The sequence below is a fragment of the Mobula hypostoma genome, chromosome 5, assembly GCF_963921235.1.
Source record: "Mobula hypostoma chromosome 5, sMobHyp1.1, whole genome shotgun sequence".
Taxonomy (NCBI): Eukaryota; Metazoa; Chordata; class Chondrichthyes; order Myliobatiformes; family Myliobatidae; genus Mobula; species Mobula hypostoma.
This window is the reverse complement of record NC_086101.1, coordinates 22,609,622-22,635,172: the sequence shown is the minus strand read 5'-3', so window position 1 is coordinate 22,635,172 and position 25,551 is coordinate 22,609,622. Positions and strand designations below refer to the sequence as shown.

At 42.8% G+C, this 25,551-nt stretch overlaps 1 protein-coding gene across 3 annotated transcripts; it reads right to left on the bottom strand.

Annotated features, from left to right (window-relative positions):
• Positions 1–550: 550 nt before the first annotated feature.
• Positions 551–25,139, bottom strand: LOC134346680 (hepatic and glial cell adhesion molecule-like). 3 transcript variants are annotated; one of them, XM_063048183.1, is made up of 5 exons: positions 24,780–25,139; positions 21,738–22,046; positions 15,835–16,095; positions 8,288–8,384; positions 551–1,860 (listed from the first exon to the last, which is right to left on the bottom strand). In XM_063048183.1, exons 1-4 carry the CDS (start codon positions 24,889–24,891, stop codon positions 8,290–8,292), a joined length of 777 nt encoding a protein of 258 aa, XP_062904253.1. In that variant the 5' UTR covers positions 24,892–25,139; the 3' UTR covers positions 551–1,860; positions 8,288–8,289. The 3 variants fall into 3 exon arrangements, with proteins under 3 accessions (XP_062904253.1, XP_062904254.1, XP_062904252.1); XM_063048184.1 differs by having other exon boundaries at positions 551–1,830; XM_063048182.1 differs by lacking the exon at positions 551–1,860 and adding an exon at positions 6,037–6,173.
• Positions 25,140–25,551: the final 412 nt, after the last annotated feature.

The following is a 25,551-nucleotide window of genomic DNA, read 5'->3' as shown; positions in this document are numbered from 1 at the left end:
TTCAGAGCTGTTCTTCTGAACACCATGAATGCATGGTTATTTGAGTTACTGTGGCTTTCCTGTCAGCTTGAACCAGTCTGGCAGAGAAACTAGAATGGGAATGGTGGGGGCACAAGTACCAGAAGTTCGTGAGAGGCCACACACTGGTTGAAAGCTACCCAGAGGGAATAAGGTGTTGCTGCTCCAACCAGAGTGTGGCCTTTTTGCAGTAGTACAGGATGCCATGGCCTGACACATAGGAATGGGAAGTAGCATTGAAATGGGTGGCTACCGGCATACCCTGCATTTTCTGGCAGTGCTAGGCAAATTCCCATCTACTTTGGTTCTCACCGATATACCTGAGACCACACCGGAGCCTCTGACTTCCCAATAATAACGAGGTTTTTCTGCCACTCACTGGATGTTTGCTCCATGCTGTAAACGCTAGAGGCTGTTGTACGTGAAAGAGCTTTGAAGTTTGAGATACTCAAACCACCCTATTTGGCACTAAAAATCATCCCAGAATCAAAGTCATTAAGATTACATTCCTCTTCCATTTTGATGTTTGATCTGGACAACTGAACCTCTTGATCATGCGGGCATGCTTTTCTGCACCGAGTTGCTAACAGTCTATGACTGATTAGATACTTGCATTAAAAGGGTGATCACGTGTAACTAATAAAGTGGCATTCAGTGTACACCAGTGATAATAAACCTGATTCTGGGATTTCATCAAGTCTGTGAATGTATGAGAAAGTGTCCGACGCATACTCCACACGCACACCCCACACACTACATACACACTTTGTATATACTTTTTACACTTTATACACTACTTACACTTTGTACACTATATACACTGTACATACTTTTTATACTTTGTACATTACTTTGCACACACTATACTTTTTATACTTTGTACAAACTATATACACTTTGTACACACTATATACACTTTGTACACTATTTACTTTGCACACACTATATATACTATTTACACTTTGTACATTTACATGTTGTACACTATATACACTGTACATAGTTTTTACATGTTATACACTACTTACACTTTGTACACACTATATACCTTTTACACTTTTATATACTATTTATACTTTGTACACACTATATACCTTTTACACTTTTATATACTATTTATACTTTGTACACACTATATACACTTTGTACATACTTTACACGTTATACACTGTATACACTTTGTACACTACACTTTTACACTTCATATGCTACTGTATAAACACTTTACACACATGTACTATTTACACTCTATACACTATTTACAGTTTTCTTTCTCAATCTCATAATAATAAACATAACATAGTAATGGTACAAAGTTATTGGGAATACATTGTTATAATTGGCATAGTTAATTATTAAGCCAGTTGACACAAATGATAAAACTCCCAATCATATAGGATACAGATGAACAATATAAAACAAACAAAAATATCTAAAAAAAACTCATGAAAAAGGGGAAAAAATAAAACTATAACCCCTCCCCACCCAAAAAAAACCTAATCTAAACAGTATTGACTAAACTAAAAAAAGACATGGGCTGTTACGTAACATCATTAAAAAAAGGAAACCTTAGCGTCAACAACTCCGTTCCTCTCAACCAATATTACAAAGAAATAAAATAAATTTGAAAAAGGTCAAATAAATGGCCTCCAGGTCTTTTCGAATTTAATAAAGGGATCATAAACACTTCTAATTTTTCCAAATTTAAAAACAGCATAGTTTGAGAGAACCAATGAAATGTGGTAGAAGGATTAATCTCTTTCCAATTCAGCAAAATGGATCTTCTAGCCATTAATGCAATCATCCGACGAGCTGCAGAGGTTAAATGAGTTGATTCTATCACTGGTAACCCAAAAATAGCAGTAATTGGGTGAGGTTGTAAGTCAATATTCAAAACAGTTGAGACAGTATCAAAAATATCTTTTCAATAGTTTTTCCAAAGGACACGACCAAAACATACGAGTTAAAGAAGGTATCTCAGAATGACATCTATCACGTATAGGATTTATAAGAGTAATAACGAGATAGTTTATCTTTAGACATGTGAGCCCAGTGCACTACTTTAAACTGTATCAACACTTGTTTAGCACATATAGAGGATGAATTAACTAATTGAAGAATTTTTTCCCATTTTTCAATCAGTACAGTGATCTTAAGTTCTCTTTCCCAATCAGTCTTAATTTTATATTAGATAGTTGTTCAAAGGACATAAAACAATTTTTACGAAGGAACAGACTGATTTCCTCTTTTCAACTAATATTACGGAAGAAATTTCCAATGGAACAGTATGGGACGCTTTTAAAGCTTATATCCGCGGACGGATTTTTCCTATTCTGTTGGTTTGGAAAAAACGTATTAAGAATGAAATACTTTATGGTTGATAGAATTAAAGAAATTTATAAGAAATATTCTATTGCTCCTAGTAAGGAGCTTTATAAACAGACTTGAACTCCAAATAGAACAGTTTATTATTAACATCCTCGATTGAAAATCAATTAATGAAAACTAGAAGTGAGTTTTATATTCAGTGATAAATCAGGTAAATTACTACTTCGGTTAAACGTCAAATTATTAAGATCCTTAATACTTTGACAGTTGGTCATGACGAGATAAACAAAACTTTAATTTTATACCTCTTTATATCATTCTGACTTTCCTCATGATTTTAACATCATGCACAACTTTTTACGAAAATTTAATTTTCTGAAATTATCACCCGCAGATTGTTTAACATTAGAAACTCCTATTACAGTGGAAGAAATAACAGCTGTAATCTCCTCAATTAATTAGACCATAAGACAAAGGAGAAGTAGGCCATTCAGCCCATCGAGTCTGCTCCACCATTTTATCATGAGCTGATCCATTTTCTCCTATTTAGTCCCATTCACCTGCCTTCTCACCATAACCTTTGATTCCCTGGCTACTCGGATACCTATCAATCTCTGCCTTAAATCCACCCAATGATTTGGCCTCCACTGCTGCCCGTGGCAACAAATTCCATAGATTCACCACCCTGACTAAAAAAATTTCTTCGCATTTCCGTTCTGAAAGGGCGCCCTTCAATCCTTAAGTCATGCCCTCTCGTACTAGACTCCCCCATCATGGGAAACAACTTTGCCACATCCACTCTGTCCATGCCTTTTAACATTCGAAATGTTTCTATGAGGTCTCCCCTCATTCTTCTAAACTCCAAGGAATACAGTCCAAGAGTGGACAAACATTCCTCATATGCTAACCCTTTCATTCCCGGAATCATTCTAGTGAATCTTCTCTGTACCCTCTCCAACATCAGCACATCCTTTCTTAAATAAGGAGACCAAAACTGCCCATAGTACTCCAAGTGAGGTCTCACCAGCGCCTTATAGAGCCTCAACATCACATCCCTGCTCCTATACTCTATTCCTCTAGAAAAGAATGCCAACATTGCATTCGCCTTCTTCACTACTGACTCAACCTGGAGGTTAACTTCAAGGGTATCCTGTACGAGGACTCCCAAGTCCCGTTGCATCTCAGAACTTTGAATTCTTTCCCTATTTAAATAATAGTCTGCCCGTTTATTTTTTCTGCCAAAGTGCACAACCATACACTTTCCAACATTGTACTTCATTTGCCACTTCTCTGCCCATTCTTCCAATCTATCCAAGTCTCTCTGCAGACTCTCCATTTCCTCAGCACTACCGGCCCCTCCACCTATCTTTGTATCATCAGCAAACTTAGCCACAAAGCCATCTATTCCATAATCTAAATCATTGATGTACAATGTAAAAAGAAGCGGCCCCAACACTGATCCCTGTGGAACACCACTGGTAACCGGTAGCCAACCAGAATAGGATCCCTTTATTCCCACCCTCTGTTTCCTGCCAATCAGCCAACACTCTATCCACGTATGTAACTTTCCCGTAATTCCATGGGCTCTTATCTTGTTGAGTAGCCTCATGTGTGGCACCTTGTCAAAGGCCTTCTGAAAATCCAAATATACAACATCCACTGAATCTCCCTTGTCTAGCCTACTGGTAATTTCCTCAAAAAATTGTAATAGGTTTGTCAGGCAGGATTTTCCTTTAAGGAATCCATGCTGAGTTCTGCCTATCTTGTCATATGCCTCCAGGTACTCTGTAACCTCATCCTTGACAATCAACTCCAACAACTTCCCAACCACGGATGTCAAGCTAACAGGTCTATAATTTCCTTTTTGCTTCCTTGCTCCCTTCTTAAATAGCGGAGTGACATTTGCAATCTTCCAGTCCTCCGGAACCATGCCAGAATCTATCGACTTTTGAAAGATCACCGCTAATACTTCCGCAATCTCCACAGCTACCTCCTTCAGAACACGAGGGTGCATTCCATCTGGTCCAGGAGATTTATCGACCTCTAGCCTATTCAGCTTCCTGAGTACTTTCCCTGTTGTAATTGTGACTGCGCACACTTCTCTTCCCTGCCACCCTTGAATGTCCGGTATACTGCTGATGTCTTCCTCAGTGAAGACCGATGCAAAATACTTGTTCAGTTCTTCTGCCCCATTACAATTTCTCCAGCATCATTTTCTATCGGTCCTATATCTACTCTCACCTGTCTTTTACTCTTTATATACTTGGAAAAAGCTTTTAGTATCCTCTTCAATATTATTTGCTAGCTTCCTTTCATAGTTAATCTTTTCTCTCTTAATGACCTTCTTGGTTTCCTTTTGTAAGAATTCCGGCAAAGCACTTGGTCCTGATGGTTTCACAGTGGAATTTATTTGTTTATCTATCTATCAGTCTTTTTCCTCTATTCTCTCTCCTTGGTTGTCTAGAATATTTAAAGAAGCAATCAGCTTAGGTAAATTACCACAATCATTTTATGGAGCTTCTATTTCTTTAATTCTTAAAAAAATAAAGATCTTACTGATTGTGCATCATATAGACCAATATCTCTTTTGAACATAGATTCAAAAATTTTAGCAACTAGGTTAGAGAAGGTATTACCTCAAATTATCTCTGTGGACCAAACAGGATTGATTAAAAACTGTTATTCATCTTTTAATATTAGGAGTATTATAATGAATATTGTTTATACTCCTTCACTTAACAATCTGGAATGTATTATTTCATTAGATGCTGAGAAAGCTTTCAATAGAGTTGAATGGCCATATTTTAGTGTGTTCAAGAAATTTAATTTTAGTCTGATATTTATGTCTTCGATTGAATTGATATATCATACCCCTGTAGCTTCGGTTTGTACTAATAATCAAAGATCTCCCTTTTTTTTTGTCTATCTCAGGGTACTAGGCAAGGATGCCCTCTTAGTCCATTATTATTTGATATTGCCCTTGAACCTTTAGCAATTGCCATCCGAGACTCGCCTAACTTTTTTGGTATTACCCGTGGAAATGAATTACATAAATTATCATTATATGCAGACGATGTTATTATATATCTCTTATCCGAGGAAATCAATTCCTATTATTTTTTCTTTGTTGGCTCAATTTAATAACTTTTCTGGTTATAAATTGAACCTTAATAAGAGTGAACTATTTCCCCTAAATAAGCAGGTTCCTGTTTATGGATGTTTACCATTTAAATTGGTTACTGACTCTTTTACATATTTAGGGGGTTAAAATCACAAAAAAGCATAAAGATTTACTTAAAGCTAATTTATTTTTTTTTTACCTTTAATTGATCAGATTAAACTTTTGTTTACTAAATGGTTACCAATACCTTTGTCACTGATCGGTCGGATCAATGCTATCAAGATGATTATTTTGCCTAGATTTTTTATGTATTTCAAACGGTACCAATTTTTATTCGAAAATCCTTTTTTTGATAATGTTGGTTCAAAAATTTCCTTATACGGCAGAACAAAAACCCTAGGTTAGGTAAAAGACATTTATATACGCCTTTTTTTTAAAAAAAAACTTTATAAACATTATATACACTTCTTAGTTCTTTTTCAACTTCATCAGGCCACAGGACTTGTTTCCAAAATGTATCAGGCTTGTTTATATGCTCCTTTGAACCTTTTGAATAGAACTTTTTGGCTGCAATGAGCAAAGGTATGTTTGGAGAAAAAAGGGTGCAGAATTTCATGAAAAGAACCCCTCTCCAACTGTTAAGCACAGGGGTGGATGGATCATGCTTTGGGCTTGTGTTGCAGCCAGTGGCACGGGGAACATCTCTCTGGTAGCAGGAAGAATGAATTCAATTAAATACCAGCAAATTCTGGAAGCAAACATCACACTGTCTGTAAAAAAGCTGAAGATGAAAAGAGGATGGCTTCTACAACAGGATAATGATCCTAAACACACCTCAAAATCCAGAATGGACTACCTCAAGAGGCGCAAGCTGAAGGTTTTGCCATGGCCCTCACAGTCCCCTGACCTAAACGTCAAGAATCTGTGGATAGACCTCAAAAGAGCAGTGCATGCAAGACAGCCTAAAAATCTCACAGAACTAGAAGCCTTTTGCAAGGAAGAAGGGGCAAAAATCCCCCAAACAAGAATTGAAAGACTCTTAGCTGGCTACAAAAGCATTTACAAGCTGTGATATTTGCCAAAGGGGATGTTACTTAGTGCTCACTTAGTGTATCTGTGCCTGTTAGTTTTTATTTTTGCATAGAATGTATAAAATAATCAAATAAAATCCCAGATATTCTGATTATTTGTTCCTCACCCCCACGCAAGGTGCCCAAACTTTTGCTTCAGGCCCTTTTCCTTTTTTGTTATTTTGAAACTGTAAAAGATGGAAATAAAAGTTTTCTTGCTTAAAATATTAAAGAAATGTGTCATCTTTAACTTTATGCCTTTTGGAAATCAGTTAATCTTTTACTTGCTTAGTTATTCACAGTAACAGAAATTTTGACCGGGGGTGCCCGAACTTTTGCATGCCACTGTATTTTCACTCACTTGAACGCTGAAAATCTGCAGAAATTGGGCCGGCTGGTGGCACAATGATATTGGTGCCAGACTACGGAACGGAGGTTCCCAGGTTCGAAGCCAGTCGGGGCCCGCTCCCGAGTACGCGTTCCATCTGCGCCGGGTTGCGTGTCGAGATCGCAACTCAACTTCGTAAAATAAAGGGAAAAATACTGCGAAATGTCTGCGTGAGGAGTGGCGCGTACACAGTCTCTCTCTCTCTGCGCCTGGTAAAGGCATGAGAAAAAGACGACATCGACGCACGCACAGATGTACATGCATACACACACACACCAAAAAAAAAAGGAAAATCTACAGAAATTTACACCAACACGTACCTGCTCACTTTGTGTATCTGTGCCTGTTAGTTCTTTTATTTTTGCATAGAATGTATAGTCAATTAGAATCCCGGATATTCTGATTATTTGTTCCTCACCCCCAGCCTCTGACAATTACAATCTACTCTGCTGTTTTCTTTTATCATATTTCAGTGCATCTTAATCTTCACACTTGAGTTAAAAACCAAGTTTTGCACAGGAGCAGGTAGGTACCTGGAATGGGTAACCAGGGGCAGTAGTGGAAGCAGGCAGTTTGGTGGAGTTTAGGAGGCTGTGTGATAAACACATGGAGAGAAGGGAGGGATACAGATGCTACACAGGGGACATTTAGTACAAACTGGCATCAAAATCCACACAATATTGCAGGCCGAATGGTCCATCTGGCTTTGTACTGTTCCAAGTGCTGATGATCTCTCTGGTTAACTGGTTGGGTCGATCCTGGGTGAGACTTCAGGAAACTAAGACAGGAGGTTTCCTATCGTGGGTGAGTCTAAGACTAGAGGGCACAATCTCAGAATAGGGGGACATTCAGTTACAACGGAAGAGATGAGGAGGAGTTTCCTTAGCCAGAGGGTGAGGAATCAATGGAATTGATTGCCTCAGACGACTGTGGAGGCCAATTCATTGGGTGGAGTTAAAGCACAGGTTGACAGTTTCTTGATTTGTAAGGGTGTCAAAGGTTACAGGAAAAGGCAGGGATTGGGGTTGAGTGGGGATAGTACATCAGCCATGATGGAATGGCCAAGCAGACTCAATGGGCTGAATGGCCCAATACTACCCCATCAGTCCACAAGGAATGCGGCAGCAGGCTCAGGAGAAAGTTCTGGACTTCCGTATTTGAGAGCTCATGGCAGAACCCGATAAAATCCGGGCTAAAGCAGTTCAGCATTGGCAGTATCTAGTCAAGGACAGACAGTGTACGCGTTGGAGTTTTCCCTACACTTCCGGTAATTGAAGTATCAGTGAGACACAGGGTGGGAAGTTTTCACTGTAACCCAATTCTCCAGAAAGTGATGGAGTTGTTGGTAATCTTGTTACTTACTTCTACATTCCAGAGGACATCACCCACCAGACTAGTCCACATCCGATCACTGTGAATTTTTTGTTCATGATTACAAGGCTGCTGCCACATCCCACATCTGTAAGTGTACAAAGTGAAACAGCTCAGTAACCAGACACCGAGTTCGCACATTGACACACATCTGACAAGGTGACGCGTCCAATGGAATGTTACAGAGCTGCATCACAATTTGCAATGCAGGACAGTCACAGCAGAGGGTGCAGTTGGCATACCAACTTTCTAAACCCAAAGGATCTAGTTTCAACAGTCGCAGCCTGGTGCACTGTCATCAACATCAGAACAGCCAGCCCATCATTAGAAGGGGACAGCTTCTGGGGGACACCCTGTACTGCCACACCTCACTGTCTCAGTGTGATCACAGCACAGGATCAGAAGCAACATCACCCTGATCCATATCAAACCATCTCTGCCCAATTGCCGATATACTGGCCATTGGGGAGGCCGCGGTGTCAACAACTCTGAAAGATCTATCCTGGGCCCAACAGGCTGATCCATTCACGAAGACATGGTATGTTACAGATGTACTGTGGGGAGCATTTGACTGGATGCACAGGATGGGGGGGTGGGGGGGGGGACTTGCAGGTTTGCAGACTCAACCAGCTCCATCGTGGGCACAAACCTACCCACCAGTCGCGAGGCGGTGCCTCAGGAAAGTGACAGTCGTCATTAAGGATGCTTTGCCCCGGGACGTGTCCTCTTCTCACTTCTGCCAGGTGGTTTTGCAGTCTGAAGACACAATCAACGTTTAAGAACAGCTTCTTCCCCTCCAGCATCAGGTTTCCGAATGGTCCAACAACCCACGGACACCATCTCACCACTTCCCTCTCTTTTGCCACTACTTTTTAAAAATTCTTCCCGTAACTTATCTTTTATTACGACTTGCATTGTACTGCGACAACAAAGCACTGAATTTCATGATAAACAAAGATAATAAATCTGATTCTGATCATTCTGTATTAATGACCGAGACACGTAATAACCAAACTCAGTCTGTGATGGGATTTTGGGTTTGGATTGCTTTGAGAGAGTTGTAGTGGAGGCTGATTTAATGTCGTACTCACCAGGAAGCTGCAGACGTATCTCCATAGGTAGAAGAGTTGTGCTGAACCAGCAAAAAGAAAACCCAAAACACCCAAACACCAATTCAACACCCCCCCCACCGCCACCCCGACATCCTCCTTATATCCATGTGCCTATCCAAACCTCTCCTAAAGGCCTCTAATTTATTTGCCCCTCTCACCATATCAGGCATCCAGGACTCTGAGTTTAAAAAAAAACTTACCTCGCACATCCCCTTGAACCTACCCCCCTCACCTTCAATGCATGCCCTGTGCTATTAGACATTTCAGCGCCCCCCCCCACGGGAAAAGAGATAATCCCTGTCAACTCTACCTATGCCTCTCAGAATCTTGTGAACCTCCAGATCCACCCTCAGCCTCCAGCACTCCAGAGGAAGCAACCCAGGTTTACCCAGCCTCTCGTGATAGCACAAGCTCTCTAAACCAGGCAGCATTCTGGTACCGAGCTGTAACACCTCACACTTATCTGGGTTAACTCCATCTGCCATTTTTCAGCCCACCTCTGCAACTGATCTCAGTTGTGCTGTATTCTTTCCCAGCCTTCTACACTGTCCACAACTCCGGTTTTGGTATCATCCACAAATTTACTAAACCATCCATCTATATTTTCATCCAGGTCATTTATATACATTACAAACAGCAGAGGTCCCACTACAGATCCCTGTGGAATTCCACTAATTACAGGCCTCCAGCTCAAAAAAGTTCCTTCAATCACTACCTTCTGTCTTCTAAGCTAGCTCTGAATCCAAACAGGCTATTTGCTGCAGACCCCATGCATCTTGATCTTCTGGATTAGCTTCCCATGAGGGACTTTGGAAAACGCCTCACTAAAATCCATGTAGACATCTACTGCCCAACCTTCGAACTCCTTGTCAAAAAAACTCAATCGTTGGTAAGGCACAACTTGCCCCGCACAAAGCTGTGCTGTCTCTCCCTAATTAGGTCATGGTTTTCCAAATGTTCATATATCCAACTTCCAGAAGTTTTCTCCAGCAATTTCCTTATAACTGACGTGAGACACAGCAGTCTATTATTCCCAGGATTTTCCCTTCTTAAATAGAGGTACAACATTAGCCACCCGCCAGTCCTCCAGGACCTCGACCGTGCCTCGAGAGGACACAAAGATACTGGTCAAAGGGAAAAGGAATCTTGGTCTTTGCCTCCGTCAATAACCTGAGTAAATCCCATCAGGCCTTGGGGACTTATCCACCTTAATGCTCACTCAGAGACCCAACACTTCCACCCCCTTGATTTCTGAACACCCTGACTTACTTATGCACTCAGTATTGATCTCCTGGTCCTCCATATCCTTTTCCTTGATAAATACTGAAGCAAAGCACTCATTAGGTACCTAATATTCTCTGCATCCAAGCAAATGTTTCCCCCCTTTAATCGAGTGATCCCATCCCCTTTTCATAGTTATCCTTTTTTACTCTGATGTATATAATGCCTTGGGATTCACCTCAATCCTATTTGCCAAGGACTTTCCCTGGCCCCTCTTGGCTTTACTAATTCCCTTCTTTAGTTCTTTTCTGGCTTGCTTATAATTCTCATGCTTTGTTTGATACCAACTTCTGAACTTCACATACTTTTCCTTTTTCTTCTTGAATAAATTCATCACCTCTCTGGATATCCGAGTTTCTCTTATCTTTCCATCCACATCCTTCCCTTTTAACAGGAACTCACTTTTCCTGTACTGTCAGCAACTGATCTTTAAATGGCCTCCACATGTCTGATATGGACTTGCCAGAGAAAAGGTGATCCCAATTTGAATCAGAATCAGGTTTGTTATTACTGGCATGGGTTGTGAAATTGGTTAACTTAGCAGCAGCAGTACAGTGCAATATAATATAAAGAAAAAAAATAAACAAGTAAATCAATTACAGGAAGTATATATGGAATAGATTAAAATAGTGGAAAAACAAATAATATTAACTAATAAATTTAAAAAGAAAAAAAGTGAGGTAGTGTTCATAGGTTCAATGTCCATTTAGGAATTGTATGGCAGAGGGGAAGAAGCTGTTCCTGAGTTGCTAAGTGTGTGTCTTCAGGTTTCTGTACCTCCTTCCTGATGGTAACAATGAGAAGAGGGCATTCCTGGGTGGGTGGGTCATCAATAATGGACATCAATGTTCTGAGGCACCACTCCCTGAAGATGTTGAGGATACTACGGAGCCTAGTGTCCAGTGTGGAGCTGACGCTTTTTAGTTCCTGTCTAATGCCCTCGCCATACACTGCAAGTGCAGCCTCACTAGTGTCTGGTACAACAACGTTCCATCTATTATACTCTGCCTCACTGCTCAAGGCCAGCATGCCAGAGGTCAGAGTTTCACCAGACAAGGATCCACAAAGAGAGGCTGGCATGCCTCCCTGAAATACAGCCTGGAACACACAAGAATTCAGGACCAATCAGACAGCCCCAGTATCCCGATGAAGCAATAACCCACAAAGACAACAAGAACATTGCAAGACATTGAAAATCCCAGGCTAATTTAATCAGCCTAAACTGAATAAAAGCGAATTCAGGAATGGGAAGGGTGCAATCACACTGATGGGATTGTACTACAGACCATCTAAATGTATGCCATGCTGTATGAGATGCTTCCTCATAGTTCACCAACCTGGGTTCAATCCTGGCCCCGGGCTGTTGTGTGGAGTTTGCATACTCTTCCTGGGACTGTGTAGGTTTTCCCCAGTAACACAGTTTCCTCCCACATTACATAGGTGGAAAGGTTGGGATGCAAATTGTTGACTGTAAATTACTTCTAGGGTGGATGGAAGAAGGTGAAAGAATAGATTAGGAGGGAAATTAGCAGGGATATTGGGTTGTCCTGTGAGGTGGCACATATTTGATGGGGGATACCATATGGAAACATTGCATTTCACAGCATCGAGGCAATAGTTCACAAGGCGCAGGATGTTCCACAGAGGAAGAAGTTCTCAAATGGCAGGGGTAGGCAACCATGGCTGACTAAGAAAGTTAAGGACCACATAAGATGATGCAGTCATCTTGTATACAAGATGAGAGACATTGATGATGTGGATAGTCAGAGGCTTTTTCCCAGGGCTGAAATGGCTAGAACAAGAGAGCATAGTTTTAAGGTTCTTGGAAGTAGGTACAGAGGTGGTGTCGGGGCAAGTTTTTTTTATATATAAAAGAGACTCCTGGATAGGTACATGGAGCTCAGAAAAATGGAGGGCTATGGGTAAGCCTAGGTAGTTCTAAGGTAAGGACATGTTCGGCACAGCTTTGTGGGCCGAAAGGCCTATATTGTGCTGTAGGTTTTCTATGTTTCTAAATTGGTCATGATCTTTCCAGAATCACTTGATTCTGGCTTGGTCCCAGAGGACTGGAAGATTGCAAGTGTCACTCTGCTCTTTAAGGCAATTATAGGCCAGTTAGCTTAACCTCAGTGGTTGGGAAAGTGTTGGAGTCCATTATTAAGGATGAGGTTTTGAGGTACTTTTGGAGACTAATGATAAAATAAGTCAAAGTCAACATGGTTTCCGTAAAGGGAAATCTTGTTTGATAAATCTGTAAGAGTTCTTCAAGGAAGTAAAAAGCAGGGTGGGACAAGAGAGGCAGTGGATGTCATTTACTTGGATTTTCAGAAAGTGTTTGATAAGGTGCCACACGAGGCCACTTAACGTGACAAAATCCCATGGCATTACAGGAAAGACACTGGCATGGACAGCGGAATGGCTGACAGGCAGGAGGCAGTGAGTGGGAATAAAAGGGGCCCTATTTGGTTGGCTGCCGGTGACTCGTGGTGTTTCTCAGGGGTCTGTATTGGGAATGCTGCTTTTTAAATTGTTTGTCCATGATTTAGATAATAGAGTTAATGGCTCTGTGGCAAAGTTTGCTGATGATATGAAGATGGGTAGAGAGGTAGCTAGTGCTGAGGAAGCAATGCAATTGTAGCAGGACTTAGACAAATTCGAAGTATGGGCAAAAAAGTGGCAAATGGAAGAGTGTTAGGAAATGTATGACCATGCATTTTAGTAAAATGAACAATCATGCAGATTATCTAAATGGGGAGAAGGTTCAAAAAGAGGTGCAGAGGGACTCTTGCAAAACTCCCAGAAGGTTAATTTATAGGCTGAGTCTGTGGTAAAGAAGGCAAATGCAATGTTGGCATTTATTTCAAGGGAAATAGAATATAAAAGCAAGGAGTTAATGCTGAGCCTTTATAAGACACTAGTCAAACTGCACTTGGACTATTGTCAACAGTTTCGGGCCCAAATTTCAGAAAGGATGATGTGTTGTCATTGAGTCCAGAGGAGGTTCATGAGGATAATTCCAGAAATGAAGGGGTTAACATATGAAGAGCATTTGGTAGCTTTACGTTGGTACTCACTGGAATTTAGAAGAATGCGAGGAGATCAGTTCCTCCTCTCATTGGACCATCCACATACTGACTTAAGAAACCTTCCTGGATATACTTAAATTCAGATCGAGCTAAACCTCTTACACCAAGGTCCTAGTTTACAATATATTATGGAAGTTGAAATCCCCCATGAAAACAAACCCATCATTTTTAAATATTCCTTAATTTGATTACATATCTTTTTCTCAATGTCCTGGTAGCTATTAGGGGTCTGTAGAACAATCCCATCATTGCACCCTTCCTATTCCTGAGTTCCTCCCAATGGACTCAGTATCTGACCCCTCCATTATCTCTCCTCTGAGTGCATCTATGATAACCCCTGATCATTTGTGCAACTCCACTCCCACTTTCAGCTCCTCTATCTTTTCTCAAATTTTGAAAACCTGGTACATTAATCACCCATTCCTGCCCCTCTCTCAAAGAAGTTTCAGTAATGATTACAACATCATAGTCCCATGTACTGATTCATGCTCCAAGGTTATCTTTACCCATAATACTCCTGGTATTTAAATATACACACTTCAAAACATCCTGCCCATCATAAACTGTTATTTAAATTTTGCTTTTCAACACTTTTCTGGATATTTATCTTCTGATCTGATCCTTCGCTTACTAATCTGGGGCTCCAAAACTAGTTTAAACTCTCCACAGTAAGATCAGCAAACCTCCCAGCCAGGATATTGGTTTCCCTCCAGTTCAGGTCCAACTCACCCCTCTTGTATAGATCACTCCTTCCCCAGAAAAGGTTTCAATGATCCAAGAACTTGAATCTGTGTCCTCTGCACCAGCCCATGGCACAGGGAGTAATCTGGAGATTACAACCTCGAAGGTCATTGCCTTCAGCCGCTTTCCTAACTCTATATACTCACTGCACAGGACGTCTTCCCATTTTCTGCCTATGTCATTGGTGACAATATGCACCACAACCTCTGGCTGTCCCCCATCCGCCTTAAGAATGTCCTGCAGCCGTTCTGATACATCATGGACCCGAGAACCAGGAGGTAACCTGGTGTCTCTTCTGTGGCTACAGAATCTCCTCTCTGTCCCTCTAACTATTGAGTCTCCTATAACAATGACACTGCCTGACTTCACCCTCCCCTGTCGAGGCTCAGAACCAGCCACAGCTGCTGCTGTGATCTGATGGGTCATCCCACTCCAGCAGTACGCAAAAGGGTATACTTGTTGCTGAGCGCAATGGCCACAGAGGAACTCAGCATTGGCTTCTTAATCTCCTTACCTCTCCTAGTGGGCACACATCTACCATCCGAAGTCTATACTCTGGGTATGAGCACCTCTTCCAAAGTCCCGTCTATAATATCTCTGGCCTCCCGAATGATCCAGAGTACATCCAACTCCGGCTCTCTGATCCGGTCAGTCAGGCACTGAAATTGGGTGCACTTCTCACGGATGCAGTCATCAGGGAAACCATCAGATATCCCGAATTCCCACATCTAACAGGAGGAGCATTCCATCTTGACTACTCCAAACCAAAAAAGGCTTGCCTCTTCTTAAATGCGCATTTACCTGCACGTGCAGAATTCTGTCAAGCCAAAGCCTTCCCACTCTACCACTGGTTCACTCAATCAATGGCCACTCCACTTGAGATACTTTTATTTGCAGCTGAGGTCAGGCCTCTGATGCCAATTTCCACACCTGCACAGCCCCAAAACACCAGCCTTGCCCGAATCTGCTCCTTTCATCCTTTCTCCTGAAAGATATGGCTCTGACCCAATGCTCACTCTTCCTGCCTGAGCTGCAGAAAAGAGACTGGCTTTACCAGAGTCTGCTCTTTTCACACTCACACTCCGAGCTTCCATAGGCTCTGGAAAGATCATTGATTGGGCAGTTGGGAAAGGGAAGAAATATGTGAAGTAGCTGGATTACTCAAAGAGCTGATGGACCCATAACTTTCTACGTCACATCATTGGTTGGAACTCCAGCCCCCCTTTGGCCATCTCAGCTGCAGTGCTGACAGATTGTTTTCTAAAGCCCACCAACAGAAGATGGTGATGAAAAGCTACCCTCAGAAAACTTAGCTTACCAGGTCTTGTCAGGAAGTAATCCTTCCTGACGGAGCTGACTGGATTGCTTGCCACACACATGTATGTGGCTCTCTCATTCCATGCATCATTCTGGATCAGGAGAGTCCTGTTGCCATCTATGATCTGGTCATTATGGGAGACTTGGACTCCATTTTTCCACCACTGATACTCCAGAGGATCTCCATCGACCTTACAGGTGAGCTGGATGGTGGAACCGATGAAGATGGTATTGATGGTGATCAGATCTTCTGACAGAGGACCTAAAGGGGAGAGTGTGGTTAATGCATGGTGAACAATTCTAATGAAAACTTACCACCCGGCGACACACCAAATGCATTGGAAAGACCAACACTCTGCAACAACAAAGTTCCCAAGGCAGCACCTTCCAGACCCACAACCACCATCATCTCGGACGAGAACAGCAGATTCCTGGGAACACCACTACCTGGAAATCCCCCTCCAAGTCACTCACCATCCTGACTTGTAAAAATATCACCGTTCCTTCATTGTCACTGGATCAAAATCATGGAATTCCCTCCCGAACTGCACCTTGGGTGTACCTACACCTCAGGGACTGCAGTGGCTCAAAGCGGCAGCTCATCACCACCTTCTCAAGAGCAGCGAGGGATGGACAATAAATGCCGGCTTCGCTGGTGACACCCACATCCTGTAAATGAATAAATAAAATCAAATAACTGCGCATCACAACAAACTCACACCCAGTGAGCTCATGGTCAGACCTGTGAGGTGGTGTTGGCAACTGCCATGTATAAACAGGAACTGACGGATGGCTGTTAATGTGGTGTCAAGGCAGAGAGAAGAACAGGGACAGGAAAACAGGGGACTGTCCCCATTCCTCTCTACGAAATATGACAGGACCTTCAATCTCCAAAGGTAAGTAATGGTTGAGAAATTTGCTCAAGTTCTTTAAGGTCTGGACTGCTTTATCCACTCAAGTGTGGGTGTTTGACATTATTACCAAGGACTCATCTGGTTCCTAGTTGAAACCTTGTTTCTGAAGGTGGCTGCAACATTGGAGGCCTCAATATCCACCCTAGAGTGCAATGTTCTAAAAGTCACTGAAGCCCATTTATAAGTTTATGACAAACTCTTTCCTTCCTCCTTTTTGCTGTGAAAATGCTCTTGCCTGGCCTCAACATCATCAGAATTACCTGACCTAAGACTAGGATGTCACAAGTGAACAAGCAAAGTCCCGGCACCCACTAACCCACACTCCACTGCCTCCTGCCCTAGCATAATAATGACCTTGACATTCTCAATTCTCCATCTCAATCTCAAATTTCTCCAGGATGTCTCCCCCCACCTTTCTCTGGAAAATCCTGCAGACCCAGAACACTGATTTCCTCCACTCCAGCTTTTTGTACAATCCTGACATACTACCTTCTACCATTCCTGATTATTTCCCAGGAGTTTGGAATTTTCTCCCTCATCTCTTGCCCCTTTAGATATTTTAGCAACCATTTGGTCCCTCGCTAAAATCTTTACAAAGCTCGCTGACAAAAACTATTTTTGTTAGAGTTTCTGAAAGGTACTCAGGGCATCCTACGGCATTCAGTTGGTCTTTATGTGCTGTGTTGGATGTGGGCGATCATGGTATTTCTACAGCCATGAATATTCTTGGTAAGTTTCTACATAAGTGGTTTGTCATTGTCTTCTTCTGTGCAGTGTCTTTACAAGATGGGTGACCCCAGCCAGTATCAATACTCTTCGGAGATTGTCTGCCTAGTGTCAGTGGTCATAGAACCAGGACTTGTGATATGCAGCGTCTGCTTGTACGACCATTCACCAGCTGCTCCTGTGGCTTCACGCGACCCTGATCTGGGGTGACGGTGCCAAGTAGGTGCCACACCCTGCACAAGGGTGACCTGCAGGCTAGCAGAGGGGAGGAGCCCTGCCACCCACCTACTAAATTAAGCCTGCTATAGCGGTGAGAACTAACAGAACTGACAGTGTAAAGCTGATGGCTTGAGAAACACGTAGACTGATAATAAGCTGTGGGTACCTATAATGTTTGAGGAGATGTGACACCAATTGGATGTATGAAAGGCATGTTCCATTACAAGACCACAAGATGGAGGAACAGAATTAGGCCATAAAATTAGCACCAATCTCCTGCCTTCCCCCCACCCCCCCAGTATCCTTTCAAGACCTGATCAGTCAAAAATCTATCCACCTCTGCTTTAGATATACATAAATACTTGGCCTCCACAGCTGCCTGTGGCAAAGTATTCCACCCTCTGGCAAAATAAATTTCTCCTCATCTCCATTCTGAAAGGATACCCCTCTATTTTACCATTGTTTCCTCTGGTCTTAGACTCTCCCACCATAGGAAACATGCTTTCCACATACACTCTCACAAGGCCTTTTCACCATTCACTACGTTCCAATGAGATCACCCCTCTTCTTCCAAATTCCAGTGAATACAGGCCTAGAGCCATCAAGCACTCTTCATGAGAAGCCATTTAACCCTGGAATCATTTTGTGAACATTCTTTGAATCCTCTCCAGTTTCAGCACATCCTTTCGAAGATAAGGGGTCTAAAATGTTCAAAATACTCCAAGTGAGGCCTCACCAGGGCTTTATAAAGTCTCAATATAGCATCCCTGCTTTTATCTTCTAGTCCTCTTGAAACAAAAGCTAATATTGCGTTTGCCTTCCTCAACACAGACTCAAACTGCAAATTAACTTTTAGGGAATCCTGCACAAGGACTCCAAACTCTTTGTACCCCAGTTCTCATTTTCTCTCCATTTGGAAAATAGTCTATCCCTTCATTTCTTCTACCAAAGTGCATGGCCATACACTTCCTGATACTATTCCATCAGGCACTTCTTTGCCCATTCCCCTAATCTGTCTAAATCCTTCTGTAGTCTCTCTACTTCCTCAAAACTTCCTGCCCCTCCACCTATCTTAATATTGCAATAAAGCCATCAATTCCATCGTCCAAATCACTGACATATAATGTAAAAGAACTGCCCAACACAGACCACTGTGGAACACCACTGGTCACTAACAGTCACCCAGAAAAGGTTCCCTTTACTCCGCTCTCTGCGTCCTGATAATCAGCCTCTGCTTCATCTGTGCGAGAATATTTCCTGTCATACCATGGGCTCATAGCTTAAGTAGATTCATGTGTGGCACCTTGCCAATCATCTTCTCAAAATCCAAATACACAACATCTACAGATTCTCCTTTGTCTATCCTGCTTTTTATTTCTTAACAAATTCCACAAATGCTCAAGTACGGCTATCTCATCCTTGGATGGTCAAAATGTAAGAGGCAAGGTAAAAGAGTGGCACATTGGCATTGCAATCGGCAGAACGTTGTGAGAGATGCAAGATTGGTTTAATTGACATTGCTCTCTGGGAGGAGTTTGTACGTTCTCCCCGTGAGTTTGTACGTTTTGGTCCCCTAATCTGAGGAAAGACATTCTTGCCATAGAGGGAGTACAAAGAAGGTTCACCAGGTTGATTCCTCAGATGGCAGGACTTTCATATGATGAAAGACTGGATCGATGAGGCTTATACTCTCTGGAATTTAGAAGATTGAGGGGGGATCTTATTGAAACATATAAAATTCTAAAGGGATTGGACAGGCTAGATGCAGGAAGATTGTTCCCGATGTTGGGGAAGTCCAGAACGAGGGGTCACAGTTTAAGGATAAAGGGGAAGCCTTTTAGGACCGAGATGAGGAAAAACTTCTTCACACAGAGAGTGGTGAATCTGTGGAATTCTCTGCCACAGGAAACAGTTGAGGCCAGTTCATTGACTATATTTAAGAGGGAGTTAGATAGGGCCCTTGTGGCTAAAAGGATCAGGGGGTATGGAGAGAAGGCAGGTACAGGGTTCTGAGTTGGATGATCAGCCATGATCATACTGAATGGCAGTGCAGGCTCGAAGGGCCAAATGGCCGACTCCTGCACCTATTTTCTATGTTTCTATGACTGCGGCGGTTTCTTTCAGAAGTTCCAGTTTTCTCCCACACTCCAAACATACAGTTCAGGGCGAGTTGTGGGCCAGCAGGGTGGCAACACTTGTTGGTGCCCAGTGTAATCCTTGCTGATTTAATTTGACACAAATGATTTATTTTACCATCCATTTTGATGTACATGTGACAAATAAATCTAATCTTTATAAACAAAATACGCTCGGTCAAGAGGGATGAGCAAAGATCCGGAATCCTGATACTCACTTTCACCCCACCAGCCCCTACAGTCAACTGAACATTTTTCACTATTCCCAGCAGATCCAATGAGATTCTGCACTGGACACATTTCTTTTCTTTCACCCCCCACCCCCCATCCCAATCCTTGGCACTTTGTAGGGAATCACTCACTTGGCCACACATGCGTTCCTGGCTAACACTGCCCCACAGGCATGGCGTTGCAGGCACTCCCCTTCCCCCGCCCCACCCCATCACCCAGATACTGAGAACTTCAGCGGAAGCAGCCATTGACCTTGCATTTCTTCCCATTCGCCAGACTGCATTCGGAGATCATAACCTGGTCTCCCCCAAGCCACAGGAAGCAAGCACAGGCTATGTGATGGTTTTATGAATCAGTCCATAGCAGTGACCCTGAGCTTCAACACTCTGACACTTGTAATTCACTGTGCCCCTTCTCATCTCCCGGTCAGTGACCTCCTGCCCTTTTCTTTGGGACAACACAAGCTGGAGGAACACCACATCCTCCGCTTGGGCGTGTTGCAGGCTGCAGAACTCAATATTGAGTTCACCTCCTTTATGATAATACGTGCTCTTTGTTCAAATGCAAGAGCCATTTCCCCTGCCACACTCTTCTCTTTCACACTGCCTACTGTCTGACCTGCTGGGCACAGCCCACTGTAGCAGAACCACACAAGCAACAAACTGCACTGGCATGATAGCTTAGTCTGGTCCCACTGACCACATGACTTCACTCGATTAGAATATTCTGCCCATTGCCCTCCCCCATCTTCACCACCACCCAAACCAACGTATTGAATCTTGGAAAGTTTGAGGAGCAAGTTTAGTTGCATCAAGCAGAGTAGAATGCATCTCATGCATTACCAATACACGTGAGGGAGTGCCAGAGGCAGTCTGTAAGTATTGCCACACATTCCTGCCTCAACATAGCATTTCCACAATGTTTGTCAGAATAGCACAGAACAAGCAATAAAACAATCCCCAGTCCTCCCTCACAACTATGCTCACACAAACCTTTACCCTCAGGATCGGCCTCCAGAGGACTTGGAGATACCAATCTTCCACTTACCCAGCAGACTCAGCTCTGGCCAGCAGGCCTCAATTTCCCCAGAATTCCAGTTCAACTCTTGGGTCTTGATCCTCGGCATCAATCCCAGGATACCCTGATCATTGAACACCAGGCCTCAGGCTCTGAACTTGCCAATTCAGGAACCTAGTGGTGTCATCAGAGCATGTTCATCTCAACCACATGGAACCCCAACTCTGGAACCGGCCAACAACTTGCAAGCCCCGGGTGGGGGGGGGAGGCTCATCCACTATTCCCCAGACCTACACCCAACCATGGACGTCCCACCTCCTCGTTGCTGGCCTTCAAATGCGTGGGTGTAGACTTAGGCTCCTGCTTGAGCTCGAATTCCCCCACATTCTGTCCCTAAAACCTAACTAAACCCCCTAACTCCCCTCTGTCCTCAAAACCTTAAAAATAAATTCAGGGCCAATAAAGGTCTGTCTTTTGAACATTTAATTTTTCATTCCCCACGGATGCAGCCCAATCTGAAGTATTTCATCCCCTCCCCCCACAACATCTTCTGGTTTATTTCTGGTTTCCAGTGTTTGCAGGTTTTGTTTGGATTTTTATTAACTACAGAACCTGCAGTGAGTCATTTTTAAACTGCATTACAAACAAATGAAAACACTCACAGAAGAGGAAAAGCTGTATTATTTTTAGTGTACGATCAGCTGCTGTGAAGCTGTAGTCTCCTTGGTCCCCGGCCTTTAATCCATTTATCATCAGAGAGCCGTTAGATGGAATAAATCCTAAACGCGACCTGAACTGCACACTGGGCTCTGCCCACTTCAGGTAATCTGGGATGTGATGTAAAATGGTGAGAGGGCTTCTATGCCTGGCGATGAACGTCCAAATAATTTCTTCCTTGCTGGGATCAGCTTTGACTTTAGGATCCAGTAACACTGATGAACCAATCATCCCATTCATCCGCTCCCATTCAGCTGGTGAGGGCAACAGAGAGAGAGAAAAAAATCACTGAAACTGTGTTAACAGGGAAGTGAAGCAGACGAGAAAACTACAGGCTACTGGTGCACCTGATATCAATAAACAGGTAGAACTTGTGGCCTATATCATCCCTGCTGATTAACAAAATCCCAAAGCCACGCATCCTACGCTAGCTGACATTTACCCAAAGAATATTGTAGAGTGTAGAAAATTCTTACACATAAAACCCGTTTCCTCATTCCCAGCTGCTCATTGACACTGTGCGAAGTTTAACACGAGCCAAGTGTCCAGCAATCCAAAGTTAGTTTATTGACGTGTGTTGGTTGAAGTACAACTGCTTATTTACTGCCCGTTACACCACTGATGTTTAGGGCAGCAATGAAGGTCCTCCACCTCCGGTAGGGTCCAGAGATTCCTTCAACTTGTCATTCACTCAGCCTTCACGGTCAGCCATGCGAGTTCCGGGTGGAGACCCAGGAACACCATCGCACACAGATGGAGGATTCTTCATTGCTGTTTCCGTAACAATTTTGTTTTACCAGTCAGTCATTCACCCTGAGCACAACCTCCAAACCTGGAGGACCAGTAAGACCACGCTTAGCCTGGCCTCTAGCCTTTGACCTGTTTGGCATTGGTGACCCTACCAAGAGTCAAAGCACAAGACCCCGACTCCAGCCAACGTAGCTTTCTGGGTCACTGAGGCACGCAAGCATCCAAACCACATCCAAGATTGTGGTCCTGCTGGAGGTCGAGAAAATTCTTATGAATTTAGTACATGTCAGAGGTATTATTATTAAGAGTATTAAGTTCCTGGAGTGCATTGCTGAGGGCAGTGTAGAGACTGATACACTAGGGACATTATCCATGTGCCTATCTGAGTTATGGGTGATGTAGATTGTTCATGAAGTAGGTTAGAAGGTCAGTACAACATTGTATGCTGTAGTCTCTCTCCTATGTTCTTAAATTTAGATAATCTCCCTCAAAAGCTAATAGGCAGTTCAACATTTTAGAACCAAGCTCCTAAACTGTGGAATTCAGTACCTAAAACAATTAAGGGATGCAGACTCAGCTAACACTTTAAACACTTTTAAGTTGGAGATCAAAACCGATTTATTAACCAACATCTTTGACTTTTATTTTCCTGCTTTAGTTTTTATTGTATTTTCATATTTGTACTTTATCCCACTGTAAAGCACTTTGAACTGCATCATTAGTATGAAAAATGCTTGATAAATAAAGTTACATTGTGACTACTGGAAATACACAAAATGCTGGAGGATCTCAGGAGATCAGTCAACATTGCAGGTTAAGTAATTGGCAGAAATGTACATAATTTACAACCACCGACATCGAGTTGTGGTTTTACTTTAAGAGGCTGGTCTGACGCGATGACGTAATTAAAGGGTTGGAGTTTAAAAAAGGGATAGCGTTTTTTTTTAAACATAAAACGCCGCACTTCGTTTCATTTGCGAAACCTGCAGCGTCTATGGAGGGGAAGAAAGATGACTGCACATGACCTCCATCAAAGCATGTTTACCTCTGCAGTTGCTCATCTCTATCAAAGATCGTTCACATTTTGATTCTACACTTTAAAGTTTGGTTTAAAGGCGAGTTCCCCCAGCGTTTGAGTGTCTGATGTCTCACTTAGCCAGTGTTGCCTCACTTTGCCCCGCCTGCAGCTTAGAACACAGGAAGAAAGCTGGGACATCTTTGGATGGGGAATAAACAATCGACGTCTCAGGTCGAGACCATCCCGTTTAGCTCCCTGACTCCTCAATTAACCAATTCAGGCGATGAGATACTCCACTCTGCAACGCGCCTTGAAATTTCACTCCGTAGCTGGCAAACGGCAGCCATAACACTCTTTGTAACCTCGCCTCCACTCCCCACCGTCCCATAGCCTTTTAATTTGGTGAAAGGTGGCCTTTGCTCTGACTGAAACTCGGTGATCTCCCAGCGCGGCGAGACGTCCGAAAGGGAATGCGGCGACTGGCACATTCAGGCTGCAGAAGGTCAATCCGGAACTCGGTACAGCTAATGCGAAAGGCAGAGTTTCGAGCGAGACGAAGGCAGGGACTATTTAAAGGGAAAATCACCTAAACTAGTCACGAGAGTCAATTACGCAGTCTCATTTTTTTGCCTCACTCAAAGTACTGACCACGAACCAAAATGTTGTTTCTATCTTAGTATTATGGAAATAACTGGGAAACCATGTCGCTCGGGTGGGTGGGCTGAGTTGCTTTTAGATCTCGGCAATTTATTCAATTCAAGGCTTTGCCAGGATCGGAGAACGAGTCAACATCTGCAGATTTCCTCGTGTTTCCATGATTTTAAGTATATAAAGTCACAGCCTCTTTACATTGGGTACGACGGAAAACAACAAAATCGCACTTGTTCTAATTGTGGGGAGCAGTTTAGTTTTAGTATTATACCCAAAACTCGTTCATTCACACAAAATGCTGGAGGAACTCAGCAGGCCAGGCAGCATCTATGAAAAGAGTGCAGTCAATGCTTCGGGTCGAGACCTCTTCGGCAGGGCAGTTTCGACACCAATTGCATTGCAACTTTCAGTATAAGGTATCAAACCCATTGAGGTCTCGGCGACAAACCTCGGAGTCAGGATCAAGAGGTGATTCAACCGGTTACAGCGGGTCGCGGGGAACCCACACCCACTCCGACCTAATGCTCTCCACCCCAACCACCCCGCGCCTCCCTTCCGGCTTTCCTACCTCCAGAAGGGAACGCAATACACACACACAGCGGCAAGTAAAGAGCAAGCCACGACTTCGAAGGAGGTTTACAAAGGCGAGAAATTCCGCAGATGCGAGACATGCTGTTCATGTGAGAGCGAAATCTAGTCTGAAACCGTCTGGTCCCGGCACCGTTAGAGTGAAGAAGGCGAACTTTTTAATCTTTACTAATGAATTACATGTGGCTTGCATCATCCGAAGAACATTTTTAATTTGCATTTTGTCAGAGAACTCCTATTGGTTGTCAAGGATGAGCCCACTGTTGTATTTAAATAAACTTCGACCTGTTGTGATTGGATTGTTAAACTGTGAAAACCACTCACATGTTCTGAGGATACAAGCGGAACTAGTCAAATTTTTTTTCTGCCAAAAATGTGACAATTTTTACTAATAAAAATTTTTACTAGTAAGGTTTATTTGGAAATGTAAAAGTGTCTGAGTCACATGGATAAAGTTATGGTTAGAGCACGGGCTGCGATTGGGAGTAAAAGGATCATTTTCTGGCTGGCTGTCAGAGACTAGTGCTGTACCGCAGGGTTCGGTGTTGTGACTACTTTTTATGCTGTATATCAGTGATTTAGATGATAGAATAGATGGCGTTATTGCCTAGTTTGCAGATGATACAAAGGTTGGCGGAGGAGCAGGTAGTGTTGAGGAAACAGGTAGGATGCAGAAGGAATTAGACAGATTAGGAGAATGGGTAAGAAAGTGGCAAATGAAATACGGTGTTTGGAAAATTCATGGTCATGCA

Coding starts and splice junctions, on each gene's coding strand:
- LOC134346680 (XM_063048183.1), bottom strand. CDS start 24,891: ATGAACAGCATGTCTCGCATCTGCGGAATTTCTCGCCTTTGTAAACCT. Junction 22,047..24,779: donor TATTGCGTTCCCTTCTGGAG/GTAGGAAAGCCG, acceptor TGCCCTCACCAG/CTGAATGGGAGCGGATGAAT. Junction 16,096..21,737: donor AATACAGCTTTTCCTCTTCT/GTGAGTGTTTTC, acceptor TCTCCCCTTTAG/GTCCTCTGTCAGAAGATCTG.